A 12,869-nucleotide genomic window follows, 5' to 3' on the forward strand; every position below is an offset into this window, starting at 1 on the left:
GGGAGGCACGCCGCCTGGGTCGTGGGCTACTGAGGGCACGATGCCCTCCCGAGGCAGAGTGTCAGGCTGTCCGAGGGCCACCAGCCAGGAGGGCCCGCCAGGCCCGGGGGCTGCTTCCTGAAGGCTCAGGGAGCAGTCCCTGGGCGCTGGCTCCCAGCTCCAATGGCTTCTCGCAGCCCGCTGCAGGGGACCCAGGACCACCCCGAGGGGCCGAGAGGGAGGGGAAAGAGGTCAGCCCTCCTCCCTCCTGCGCCCACGGAGGCCAGGCCCTAGGCAGTCCAAGGCACGGGGCCAGGCCAACCCAATCACAGCAGGCCCGCGGCAGGGCGGGCGTCCCCACTCCCCAGGGCCCCGCGGCTGCACATGCCCACTGGTCTCCCGGGGTGCTTCCTGCCACGGGGCCCACGCATCGAAGAGGGCTGCACCCCGTGAGTCCTAAAGCTCAAATCACCCCGCTGGCACTCTGCCACCGAAAGCTCCAGGGGAGAAACTGTGCGTGACAGCCCCTGCGAGCCCACTGGGGCTGGCGCTGGAGCCCCCAGCACCGTGCGGCAGGTGGCTGGGGTCTCTTCTCCTCACACCTCAACACAGACGCTGGGGCTCCCTCCCCAGCGGCATGCTTCAGCTGGTCCGACGGCTCAAACTAGGGGCTCAAACACAGCGCCGGAAGTCTAAGTGGGGGTGCTAGGGCTGGCGAACCACGGCTTCCATGCCCCGTCTCACAGGCGGAGACGGAGGTCCGAGGACAGCAAGGCTGGGAGCAGACGCTCAGCTGGGGCGGGACCCCAGGCTGGCTCCGGGACAGCTCCCGGCTGTGGGCACAGCGCCCCATCGCCCAGCAGCTTACTTAAGGTTCGTTAGGTAAATCAAGTCTTTCCCGATCTCACGGGATTTCCTCTTGTCGGAAAGGAAAGAAAACCCAGATGCTTAGGGTATCGTAAACAGCAGGGCTGGGGGCTTCGAGGGCCCCCTTGGTTGGAGGTTGGGGTTTTACAAAGAAAAAGACACCTGGAGTCCACGGCCACACTTGCTGCCCTCTCTGAACCTCACTGCCGGCCGTGGGAGGGCTGGTCTCCACACCCCCAGGGGCACCAGGCGGGTTCGCACACAGATCAGACACAGCCCTGGGCGAGGGTTTCCAGAGGGCACGGTGGCCTTGCGGGACCCTCTGTCCTCCTCACTGCCCCTTGCCCTGTGATGGTGACACCGCCTTCACCCCGAAGGGACCCCCCAGCCTGGCAGCCACTGCCCCTGGTGGCAGCACCAGCCACCAGGGCAGGGGTCAGGAAGACCCCAGGCCCACCCCGGATGACGGGGACTGGAGAGGGTGGGTCCGAGGGGTAGAGGCCGGGCCCTCCACACGCCCAAGTGGACAGCAGTGCCCACCACCTCGGGGGCCGGAGCAGCCCAGCCCTGTCAGGAGGACCCACCGGCCACGGCACGCCCACCCGCACACGGCGGCCCGGCGCATTGCTGGAGACGATTCGGGCTGAGCGGCTTGGCCCACAGAGCACACCCGGCTGGGGGCTGGGAGCTCGGCCTTGCTGGCCCAGACAGCGCAGAGCAGACACGGCGGGTCAGTGCTTTTCCACCCAGAGTCCTGGATCCTACACTCGAGGGGCACCTGTCCTCCTTCCCCGGGACCGTCCGTCCCAGACAGTCAGCCCCTCACCCTCCTCTCTCTGCGGCTCCCCTGCCCACCCCCCTTCTGAGAGCGAAGGTCCAGGCGGGGAGGACCACGGGGGAGACTGAGCCCACAGGTCCACCTCCTCCCGCTGGGCCGGCCCACCCCCCCCCCCCCCCCCCCCCAGCGCAGCGGCACGCAGGCTGACCCTGGACTCGGGGCGGGGGGGGCCCTACCGGGACCCCATGCTCGGGAGCAAGGGCACCTTGAAGCAGGCTGAGACCCGCCGGAGACAGGGGGGGCGGCAGAGGTGGGGGCCGGGGCGGAGCGTGGGGGAGCGGAGGAGGCAGCGCTAACCACGAGATTGGTGAGGTGCAGACGCATGCTGGGGCCACGGAAGCCTTTCCGGAGGGAGGCAAGAGTGGGCGCCCCAATTTTGCTTAAGCTTTGGAGAGAGAGCCAGCGGCTACCAGAAGGATAAAGGGAACCACACACGGGTCCTCCTCAGGGCTCGGCCTGCACAGCTGCTGCACGGGAAAAGCCAATTCTTGCCAAACCAGAAAAATCAGGACGTTTTCAAATGAAGCCCCTCGCAGACGGCCGCGTGGGGAGCTGGCCTCTCGCGCGGCTTTGGTTTTGGTTGTTTCGTAACATCCCAGATCACAGGGGGAGTGTCGGAAGGACCCAGCTCTTTCTGGCTGAGACTGCAAGAGCCCACCCCCGTTTCTCCCAGTAACCCCACACCTGCCTGACACCCGGCAGCCCTGGCCTGCGTGGCCGGGCTTTCTGAGAGGCCTGTGTGGAGCCAGCCCCAGGGGTCACGCCTTCCCTTGGGTCGGTGGGGCAGGAAGCTGGACTGGGGCATCTCAGGAGAGAGCCAGGGGGCCAGCAGCCCCCGCTCAGGGAGACTGAGTCAGAATAAACCCACGATCCCCTCGAGAGAGCCTGCTTCCTTCCCAGAGGAACCAGAGGGGCTTCCACTCCAGCAGCTGCACCCAAGGGCTCCCAGAACAAACCTTGTTATCTGGGGGCCAGCCTCGGCACAGCTTCCAGCACTGGTGCTCCAAGGTCAAGACTTCCAAACCTTCCCTCGGCCTAGCCCAGGAAGCAATCCCAGACTCCTACAAAGGTTGCCTTTAAAGCTAACTTCCACCTTTGCAGACAGAATGTGTAAATTCAGTTTCTGTGAGCCAAGGTTTCTACTACTACAGCTAGGTTTCTAGATCTTTCTTTCTCATTTCTGTCCCACGGTGATAAAAACAGACGGACTGTACTTGGCCCATCTGCCTGCAGGGCGAGCCCCACGCCCCCTCCTGGACCTGGTCTGTCTCCTGTCTAAAACCCTTAATCACTGCCTCCCCTCCACAGAGGACAGCTCCCTGGAGGGCACAAGGCCAGGGGTGCCGTCTCCAATGTTGATGGCCTGAAGGTCAGGACGAATGAGGCGTTCTCTATCTTAGATGGAGACTGGCTCGAAGAGAGGCCAGGCTGCCCAGGGCTTCAGAGGGAGGCCCTCCCACTGCCAGGTTCTGCCTTCCTTCGTCCCCCGCTGCTGTCCCCCAACGGCCTCCTCCAGGTTCTGCTCCTCTTCCCACGATGGGGGGCGGGGGCGGCACTGGGAGCAGACCCAGACCCTCCGTCTCTTTTGGAAAACAGCAGAAGGAGGGACAGTGGCCTCGGATGGTGGGCGAGGGGGTGCAAGGATGCCTGCCGCCACTTCTCCAAATGCCCTGAGGCCCCTGCCCGGGGGTGGGGGCTCTCCCTGGGGTTCCAGAGGCCTCTCTGCAGAAACAGACCCCCTGCGTGGAGCCTGTGCCCCGGGGCGTCCTGCCTCCTCTGTCACTGGGCCCCCACCTTCCCCTGCTGGGCCTCCCCAGGACAGCGTCCTCCTCCTCCTCCTCCTCCTCCTCCTCCTCCCCCACGCTCTGCTCCTCGGCAGGCTCGGTGGCGTCGGAGTCGGGGCTCGAGAAGGTGGGGGAGGGGGTGAGAGCAGCCATGCGCTCGCTCATGCATGTGTTGAGAAGAGGGTAGCTGTTGCAGCCAGAGACGACTGAACTGGGGTTAGTGCGACAAGACAGAGAGAAGTTAACACCGGCTCCTCGGGGGCGGCGGGGCGGGCGGCCGACACACAGACCTCCACGGGCACCGCCTCCAAAGCCGAGGTGGCCCAGGGTGCGCCGTCCCCAGGCGTGGACACACACGCACGCCCGCCCGTGGGGCCAGTGTGCAGCCCCGGAAGGTTCCGGAAGGTCCCGGCAGGTGTGGTCCTGGCCGGGTGTGGCCGAGGCCGTGGTCATGTCGAAGCCTCAGAATCCACGCCCCGTGGGGGGCAGGGGCTGGGTGCAGCCCCCCCAGCCCAGGAGCCAGGGGACAGCCCAGGCGCAGACTCTGGGCTCTGGGAGCACTCTGCCCTGCCTCCCGCTCACGCCCCACCGGTGGCCCAGAAGGCCTGACCAAGCCTCACACTCTCACCCATGGACAGGTGTCGCCTGAGGGCTACGGCCCCGAAGCGGGGGTGGGTGGCAATGCGGAGACCCCCTCCCCATCAGGGCCCACTGGTATGTGAAGAGGATGACGGGGGGACTCAGCCCAGAGAGGACCAAGGCAGGGGATTCGGGATGGAAGAGGGCCAGCGCCCGCCTCAGGTCAGGGCCAGGGCCCAGGCCCTCGCCACCCACCACTCTTCTCCCAGTCTCTCAGCCTGGTCCGGAGGCAGACACCCACCTGCCCACCAGCCGGAACCAGGGGAAGCGGTCGTAGAAGGGGTCTCCTCCGGTCACCACGTTGTCACAGTCCTCGATGACGCTGGAGGGCACCTCGGCTGCCCGGTCATACATCTCCCGCATCAGGTCCAGCCGCTGCCTGCAGGGCAGAGGTCAGCGTGGGCCCGGGCGGAGCGTCCTGCTCAGGGTTGCCCTCAGCTCAAGCGGCTTTGCCGGACATTCCCTCCGTGGTCCTTGGAATCGGCTGACCATGAGCAAGGGGCTTGCAATGCAACACACGTTCACCACACACTTCTCTTAACCCCAGTGACAGCTGCAGGGTGTCAGGAGAGGACGGGGCTGGGACCAGCCAGTGTGGGGGAACCCGGATTCAGGCACGGAGCCCTGGGAGCTGGTGAGCAAAGGGCAAGTTGTGACAGGACACGAGGAACAAGGCATTTCCGAAGTTATCACCCTGGAAAACCAGCAAGCTGTGGCAGAAACACCTCCGAGGGAAATATACCTTGGGGGCCCAGGTGCAGCAGGAAGGACCTGGGGGGACATTCATTTCCCAGGAGGGGCCGCAGCCTGGAGGACAGGGAAGGGGCAGGTGTACCTGGGAACATACATGGTTGGTATGTGAGTGCCAGTGGGCCTGTGTTTGAAGGTGAGTGGGACCATGTGTGTGAATGTGCGTGGCTGCACGTGTGAGTGCGTCTGTGTTATTTTCTGTGTCTCACAGTGTTCTGACATCTTTGGGGCCTCGCTGCCTGGGAGACCCTTCCCCCACAGTGAAGACCCCCTTACCCGGCCCAAGCCCACTCAACCAGCCAGCTCCCCTGCCCTAATCTCAGGTGCGGGGCCAGGCCACCAGGCAGCCCCTGCCCCAAGCCTCCAATGCTGTTCTAACCGGTCAGTCCTCACTGTTCGCCTTGTCCAGCTGTGCCCACGAACGCCTCGAAGATGCTGTAGTGAGACCCCTGCTTCGTCCCTGAAGGCCCTGCACCTCCCCTGCGTGCGGGTGTCCCTCCTTCCAGGGGAAGCTGAGCAACAGTAAACTTTTCTCCCATGGCAAAGCCCTGCCCAGTCACCTTCACCCAGGAAGAGTCAGGCCCACGCACAGCAGGGTTGGCACGTGGGACCCTGGAGGCAGAGGGGAGGGCAGACCAGCCGTCCCCCAGGGGCCGCCGTCCTCCAGGGGCCGCCGTCCTCCGCCCCGCCCAGGCTCCGCCCAAAGCGGAGGACCCCCTGCCTTCCTCCCCCCAGCACCTCACCCACCAACTTCAGCCTAGCTTTGCCAGAGCAGAACACAGATTCTTTAATAAGGCTGGATCCTATGTACTTTCTTCTGACTTAAAAAGAAACCGAAACAGGAAAACTAGCTGCCCAACATTCTGCATTCACTCCGCTTCCCATGCACCTGAGTTTCTCCAGCGTCCAGTAGTGGGTGGCCCCGTTCTTCTGGTCTTGGACCTCCACGGCCACGATGGTGCGTGGGAAGGGGCGAGTCTCTCGGTCCTTGGCAGCCTCCGGGGGCAGCAGGTCAGGTGGCAGCGGGGAGTAGAGTGTATCCGTGAGGAGGACAAACTGGAATTGGACCTGTGCACAGTGAAGATGACGCCCATCAGCCCCTTGGAGGTGGAGCCCGGCCTCGGAATAGCCTCCTTCCCGCGGCTGGAGAGAAAGCTCCACTTCGCCCACGCTCTGGCCTGCCTATGCGCCGGCCTTGGTCAGTGCCGGCTTCCCTTCATCCACCCGGCCTCCTAGGGGCACAGATCAGGGGCGTTTCGCCCCCCTTGGCAGAGAGGCAGAGCCGCTCAGCTGGGAGTCCTACTGGACTGGAAGAGTGCCCTCGAGTGCAGACGGCGTGGTGGGGGCGTGGCGTAGCAGGGGCCTGGTGTGGGGTGGTGGGGGCGTGGCATAAGCGTGCCGTGGGGTGTGGCGTGGAAGGGGAGTGGCGTGGTGTGGTGGAGGTGTGGCGTGGTGGGGGCGTGGCATGAGCGTGCCGTGGGGTGTGGCGTGGAAGGGGAGTGACGTGGGTGTGGCATCGGCGTGGCTGTGTGGGCGTGGCGGGCCGTGGCACGTGTGCCGTGGGGGTAGTGTGAAAGGGGCGTGGTGTAGAAGGGCCGTGGCACGGTGTGGCATGGCGTGGCATGCTAGTAGCTGTGGCGTGGCGTGGCGAGGGAGTGGCACGAGCGTGGCGTGCATAGGTGGGGAATGGGCAGGGCGGGGGGGGGGGTGGCATGAGGGAGCCGTGCGTGTCAGGCATGTGGTGTGGGCGTGGCGGGGGCGTGGCGTATGCGCCACGGGGCGTAGTGAGAAAGGGGCATGGTGTGGGATGGTCTGGCAGGGTGTGGCCCATGGGCAGGGGAATGGGGGTGGCGGGGGCACGGAGCGGCCGGCCCACCTTCTTCTTGAGCTCCACGCTGATGGCGTTGGCCTCCTTGAGGAAGATGGCGTTGCCCCACAGCAGGTCCCGCAGCGACGTGAACTGGTACCACTTCCACTTCCGGAAGGCCCACAGCGCCAGCTCGCACTCTCGCTCCGTCCACTGGACTGTGCGGAGAGGTGGGCCCGGTCGATGCGGGGCGGGGGCTCAGGCCCCCAGGGTCGCACCAACTGTCTGGGATGTTCGGGAAAGGGTCGTACAGGGAGACCTGCCTCAGGGAGCGGCCCTCAGGCCCTACGGCGGCCGCCGCGCCCCCGGCGTGAGTGCGAGGGGCCTGAGGGTCAGGCCGGAGCTCAGTTAGGGCTCGGAGCAGCGGTGGGGTGGGGGCAGGAGGACGGGCTGCGGCCTGGCACCCCCCACCCCCAGATAGATGAGTCCAGACAAGGGCGGCCAAGTCTCATCCGCCCAAGGGGCCAACCAGCTGACCGGAGGCCAAGCGGGACGTGAACCCTGCCTGCGGGTGGTCCTTCGCCCGGCAGCTGCAGTCGGCGGTGGGCCGCCCAAGGAAACGCTCTGAAACGGCGCAGAGACCTTCTCCCGGGAGGAGCACTAGCGCCGCTCAAGCAGCACAGGCCGGGTGGGTGCAAGGTTCCCGCAGGGGACCCTGCACTGTCCTCCCCGTGCTCTAGGCTGCCTGCCCCAGAACTGCACGTGTGTGCACAGGTGCCTTCCTGCTGCAGCACAGCCTCCCCAATCCTGCCTGCAGACCAGGGCCCCCGGGGGCAAAGGCCTGGGCCAGCCGACCTGCAGGGAGGCCCCTCCCCAGCCCCAGGCCGGCCCGGCCCGCCCCCTCACCTTCGTCCTCCGGCTCCTCCTCCTCCTCGTTCACCTCGGGGTAGTACCTGGAGTCCATCTGCTTCTGCAGGGCCTCCAGCTTGCTCTCGTAGTCCTAGGCACAGAAGTGTGCCTGTGGCTCCACGCGGAGACCAGGCCACTGCGGCCCTCCCCTCCGGACGCGGCCCCACCCAGCGCCAGCTCCGGCGGGCAGCGGGGACCTGGGTGGGGCGTCTCACCAGTCGCTGCTGCTCCAGCAGGTAGGTGGCCTCCTCGCGCTCCCGACGGTACTGGTCCTCCAGCTCCTGGAGCCTGCAAGAGCTGCGGGTGAGTGCCGGCGGGCGGACGGCGGTGGGGGGCGGGGAGGGGCAGCCCGGCCCACCTCTGCTCCATCTCCTGCTTCATGTCGATGCCCTGCTTCTCCAGCAGCTCGCGCTGGGCGAAGGCCCAGTCCACGGGCTCGGCCGGCGTCTCCGCGCAGGGCGTGCGCTCGCGCTCCTGCCGCGCCTGCTCGGGATGGTTGAACCGGAACACGTGGCTCTTGCCCATGATGATGCGGTTTCCTGGGGGACAGGGCCGAGGCAGGCAGCTGGAGAACCTTTGGTCTGAGGGGCCTCGGAGGAGGGGAGAGGAAAGGGGAGGAAAACCCCCGGCGTCCCAGCGTCGCCCTCCCCGGGGGGCTCCCAGTTGTCCGGAGCCAGCCCACTGCCGCCTCCGCCAAGCGTCCCCCTCACCCGCCCCCGCGGGATGGCCTCCTCCCCCACCAGTACCTGAACGCGCCTCCTCAGGCTCCCCGGATCCTCCCCAGGGCCCCGCCCCTCCCAGCAGCAGTGACATTTGCGCACAGTCCTGGGGCGTCTCCACCATCCCATCCTCTCCACAACCCCGCACGTGCCACTCCCAGGCCAGCCTGGCCTCCTGCCCCGTGCCCTGGGCCTGGCACCCCCCATCTGAGGGCTGGGCGTGGCCCCTCTGCCTGGCACTTCCCTTCCCGGCCGTCCCTGGATGGCAGCAGAGCAGGGGCCAGCAGGTTTCCAGAGCCAGGCTCTGCCCTGTCGGCAGGGCCCTCCCGGGCACACAGGTGCCCCCAGGGCAGTGCCAGCTGCCCTGGGACTATCCTGCCCGGAGGCAGGGTTCTCTCTGAACCGCCTAACTTCCTTCTGACTTTCTCCAGGAATCACAGCTCTCCTCCGGGGTCTGCAAACCCGGCTCAGTCCCACTCCCCACGAGGCCCCCAGCCTGCAGGCGGCTCCTCCAGCCCCCAAGTTCCGCTCCCTTCGCAGCCCAGGCCCTGCCCCGAGCCTGCGGGCACCGATCCTGAAGCGACAAGGGAGACAGAAACTGCTCTCTGGACCTGCCCTTGCCTGGCTCAACCAAGCAAGGACGCCGGCCATGGGTGGCCTCACGAGGCCCCTGAGTCCAGATGTGTGGTGCATACCCTCTCAAAGCATCCCAGGACCACAAAGGCAGGGAGGGCCGTTTGGAGCACCCAGAGAGGTCTGGACGTCAGGCTAGGGGTGTCCCGCCTGCAACCCTAGCTGGGGCAGAGGGAGAGTCCCTTCGTTCTTAGCAGTCATCAGACATGGTGACACGACAGTGTGTCCATATGTCAGCTCAGCCGGGGAGTGGAGCCAGAGAGAGTGCCCTCATTCTTAGCAAAGTCACCCAGACACAGTGATATGACAGTCCGTTTTATGTGTCAGCTCGTCTGGGGAGCGGAGCCCAGCGGTGCGCTCGGGCACTGATGTATGCACTGCCAGGGGTGGGAACGTCTGTAGCTGGGGGTGGCACCTGGGTGGTGACCTTAGGACAGGAGACCATCCACAGGATGTGGCGGGCCTCGCCCCTTGGGAAAAGGCCTTAAGAGCTAAACAGAGATGTCCCTGAAGAGAAAGTTCCACCTGCAGATTTCAGACCCATCTGTCTAGCCCCCACCACCTCCTGAGCCAATTCCATTGAGTAAGTCCCTCGGTAGATGGACAGACAGATACATCAGTATATACACATGTGTGTATACATACATCTTCCTCCTGCTTGTTTTATAACACTAGGGCACAAGGCCCAGCCAGGGGGCCGGGGTGTGGGGGTTGCGCAGCCCACGCCCCGCTGGCTGCTCTGCCAAGGCCCCCCTCCGTCCCGCCGGGGCTCTGGGACAGGGCCCCTCATGGAGTTCTGCCACGAACAGCCTTCGCCCCACCACCTCCGAGCCTACGGTGCAGCCGGGGTGCCTGCAGGCTGGTCAGGTGCCTGCAGCCCCACAGCCTGGGAGCAGGGGTGCACAGGCATGGGGAGTGGGGCGACCCCTGCCCCCACTGTACCTGACCGCAGGACGCTGGGCTCCGTGACTTTCTTGCCATTGACATAGGTGTCCGCCCCTTCACAGGGCTCTAGGGTCACCACAGCTACAGGACAGGGCAGAGAGGAGGACCGTGAGGGGCTGTCACCCTGGCTGCTTCCCTGTCTGAGTCCAGTGAACTGGACTCACTGCAAGTCCAGCAAGCACTCAGGGTGGGGGTGGTCTCGACCCACCTGGCCACCTGGCACCCAGGTGCACCCCCCCCCCAGGCACCTCCTCCCTGCAGCACCTCGATTGGGCCTTAAAGAAGCCAGAGGGGCATCTCAGCCCCTCACAGGCAAGGGAGGTGATACCCAGTAGGGAGGCTCTTGTGCCCCAAGTCAGAGCCAGGGAGGCCGTGCCAGATGCCCACCCTGCCCTACGGGGTCTCCAGGAGGGACGGTCCTGGAGTCCCAGAGCCCCTCCTGGCTTTGTGTCCACCCCTCGAGGGCAGGGAGAGCTTTGGGGACAGAATTCTGGGAGAACCAGTGTCCTCAGCACAGCTTAAGGCCACCACCCCGCAGTGGCCCTGTCACAGAGAGGTCAGTGGTCTACAGCCCCGAAGCTAGCCGGAGCCCACCAGGGAGCGTGCGCTGAGCTTGGGGGCCGTGTCCGCTGGGACAGCAGGTACCCCCCCGAAAAGGAAGGATCGTGCTCGAGACTGGCAGCGGTGACGGACACCCAAGGACAGGCCGGCGGGGGAGAGGGACAGATGGCTGCTCCCAGCCCGCAGAAAGCTTCGGCCTGAGGACAGTTGTCCCTGGATCTGGGCTCACTGCCCTCCCGCCCGTGACCGCCCCAACCAGCCCCCTCTGAGGAGGGAGTCCCGGTCCCCAGCCCAACTGTCTAAGCCCCCTTAGAATTGGGGTTCCCAGGACTGACTTGGAAGCTGGGGGAGGGGGGCGCTGACCCAGCAGACCCTCGGGACTGATGCCCGGCAGCTCCCAGTGGAGCGGGGCAGGGCGGTACCTTCACTTCCCCCACGAGAGTCGCTCCGGAAGACACAGTGCTCCTCCTTGATGAAGTGCCCGCTCAGAACAATGTCCTGCCGCTTCTCCGCGTCCTCCCGGCCCACCCTGCGTGCAGCGGGCCGTGAGCACCACAGGCCCAGCACACCTGCGATGCCACCGGCGACACCACCCACCGACCCACCCCACCCCCCCCTGCAGCCTCCTGGATGCCCAGCCCTTACAGGGAACGGCTGGAGAGCACATGAGTAGGGGCGCAGGGGACACCCCCCCACACACAAAGGGCCTGCCCGAGGGGAGCTGCCCCGCCCAGAGGGCCCCGCAGCATCACCCCTCCCCGCGCCCTGCCCTCCCCCGCCCAGAGGGGCCGCAGCATCGCCCCTCCCCACGCCCCGCCCACCCCCACCTGGTGATCCCATCCTTGATGTAGTACAGCAGGCACTCAGACATGAGCGGGTCCTCGTTCAGGTTGACCAGATGTGGCGTCTGGGGAGACAGGGAGTCACCTCTCTTGGAGGGGGGCAGGAGCCTGGCCCTGGCCGCCCACTGCCCTCTCTCTCCCCGGGACCAGACCACTGCCAGCCCTAGGCCTGGCCTTGCGGGGACAGTGTCCCCCAGCCTGGCCAAGAGGATGGGAGGAGACTCTGATGGGGACCCCGGAGCCTTGGGAGCAGCACTCGGGGGCGCTGGACCTCCAGAGGGGCTGGGAGTCCAGCTCTGAGCACTTGGATGTGCAGGGCAAGCCTGGGATCTGTGGCGCCTGGGCCCAGTCCTCCACTGAAACAGGACCGCAGGCCCCCATCCCAACTCCAGGGCTGAGGCCCCAGGGGACCCAGGAGCCAGGAAGGGGGTGAGGGTGCAGGCGGCGGGGCTCGGGCCCTGGAGGTCGAGGAGCAGAGAGGCTGTGAGCCAGCCGGGTCGGTGCCCCCCGCCTGTCTGGCCAAGCGGAGCGCTTCCCCCGCAGCCCTGTCTAAGCACTGCCCACCCCGCCCAGAGCAGCCGGGACAGGCTCCGCCCCACCTTCCTCTCCTCCTCTGCTCTCCCTCAGGGTCTCTGGGCCCCAATGCTTCCCGACCTCCAGCCCATCCTGGCAAGGACTCTGCAGAAAGGCGAGGTTGGACAGCTTCCTGCTTCCCACCTGGCTCCTTGGGGCCAGCTGTCCACACCCTCACAACAGACCCCATGGGGCCCCCCAATACTCAGCGCAGGGTCAGGGAGACCTGGCCATCAGACACAGGACAGACCATCTTCAGCCACCCCGTTCCCAGGAGGGTGTCCGCATCTCCAGAGGAGATGTCTGTGGGGGTCTCCAGGGCCAGCCCCCTCCTGGGCAGAGTCTAGGCCTGGGCCACCAGCAAATCCCTCTGCACCAATGAAGCCAAAAGACTGTGCAGATGGTGCCCCGAGGGCATTGCTCCCCAGCTCTGCACACTTCCCACGGCACCCCCCAGGGACGGGGCATCCCCCCAGGGACAGGACGCCCCTCTCATGGACAGGGCGCCCCCCCTCCACGGGCAATGAATCCCAAACAAAACTAAAGGCCTACCGGACAGATGTGAAGCACCCCCAGGGTGCCACTGCCCCCCACCCAGGTCCCTAGGCACCCTCCCTCCTGCCTCTGGGCATCCGCACATGCTGTACCCCAGCTAGTGGGTGGGGCGCAGACACAGCCTGAGGGGCCCAGCCCTGTCCCCAGGGAGCAGCCACCCTGAGGGATGAGCCCTCACACGGGCGCCCCATTCTCCTCTTCACTTGGAGCCCCAACAGCACGGCACTGACTTCATGTGCCGCCAGCTCCAAGACAGGCAAACACAGAAGCCCTTTTGTGGGGTAAAAAGTCAGCCAGGCACTCCCTCGCTAGTAAAGTGGCAGGGCCAGGGTGGACTGCCACTGCCTCCAGGAAGGCTACTGGGCTTGAAGCATGGCTCCTAAGGGCTCTAAGGGTCTGGCAGTCTTTGGCAGGGGAGGGTGGGTCTGCATCCTAGAACCACAGAGACTTTTCCCCAGGGCTCAGGCT

The 12,869-nt window shown here is 66.1% G+C and overlaps 1 protein-coding gene across 16 annotated transcripts in view; it reads right to left on the bottom strand.

Moving 5' to 3' along the window:
• The window catches only part of KIF1A (kinesin family member 1A), an 87,233-nt gene that overhangs the window by 31,205 nt on the left and 43,159 nt on the right, over nt 1-12,869 (bottom strand). For all 16 annotated transcript variants that reach the window (XM_070463623.1, XM_070463627.1, XM_070463622.1 and 13 more), the window contains 9 exons: nt 11,259-11,338; nt 10,854-10,960; nt 9,868-9,951; nt 7,932-8,112; nt 7,789-7,861; nt 7,571-7,664; nt 6,734-6,882; nt 5,747-5,925; nt 4,349-4,486 (listed from right to left, as the gene is read on the bottom strand). In XM_070463623.1, the coding sequence (XP_070319724.1) occupies nt 4,349-4,486; nt 5,747-5,925; nt 6,734-6,882; nt 7,571-7,664; nt 7,789-7,861; nt 7,932-8,112; nt 9,868-9,951; nt 10,854-10,960; nt 11,259-11,338 (1,085 nt within the window). The remainder of the gene's footprint in view (nt 1-4,348; nt 4,487-5,746; nt 5,926-6,733; nt 6,883-7,570; nt 7,665-7,788; nt 7,862-7,931; nt 8,113-9,867; nt 9,952-10,853; nt 10,961-11,258; nt 11,339-12,869) is intronic.

The sequence above is a fragment of the Odocoileus virginianus genome, unplaced genomic scaffold (genome assembly GCF_023699985.2).
Source record: "Odocoileus virginianus isolate 20LAN1187 ecotype Illinois unplaced genomic scaffold, Ovbor_1.2 Unplaced_Contig_5, whole genome shotgun sequence".
Taxonomy (NCBI): domain Eukaryota; kingdom Metazoa; phylum Chordata; class Mammalia; order Artiodactyla; family Cervidae; genus Odocoileus; species Odocoileus virginianus.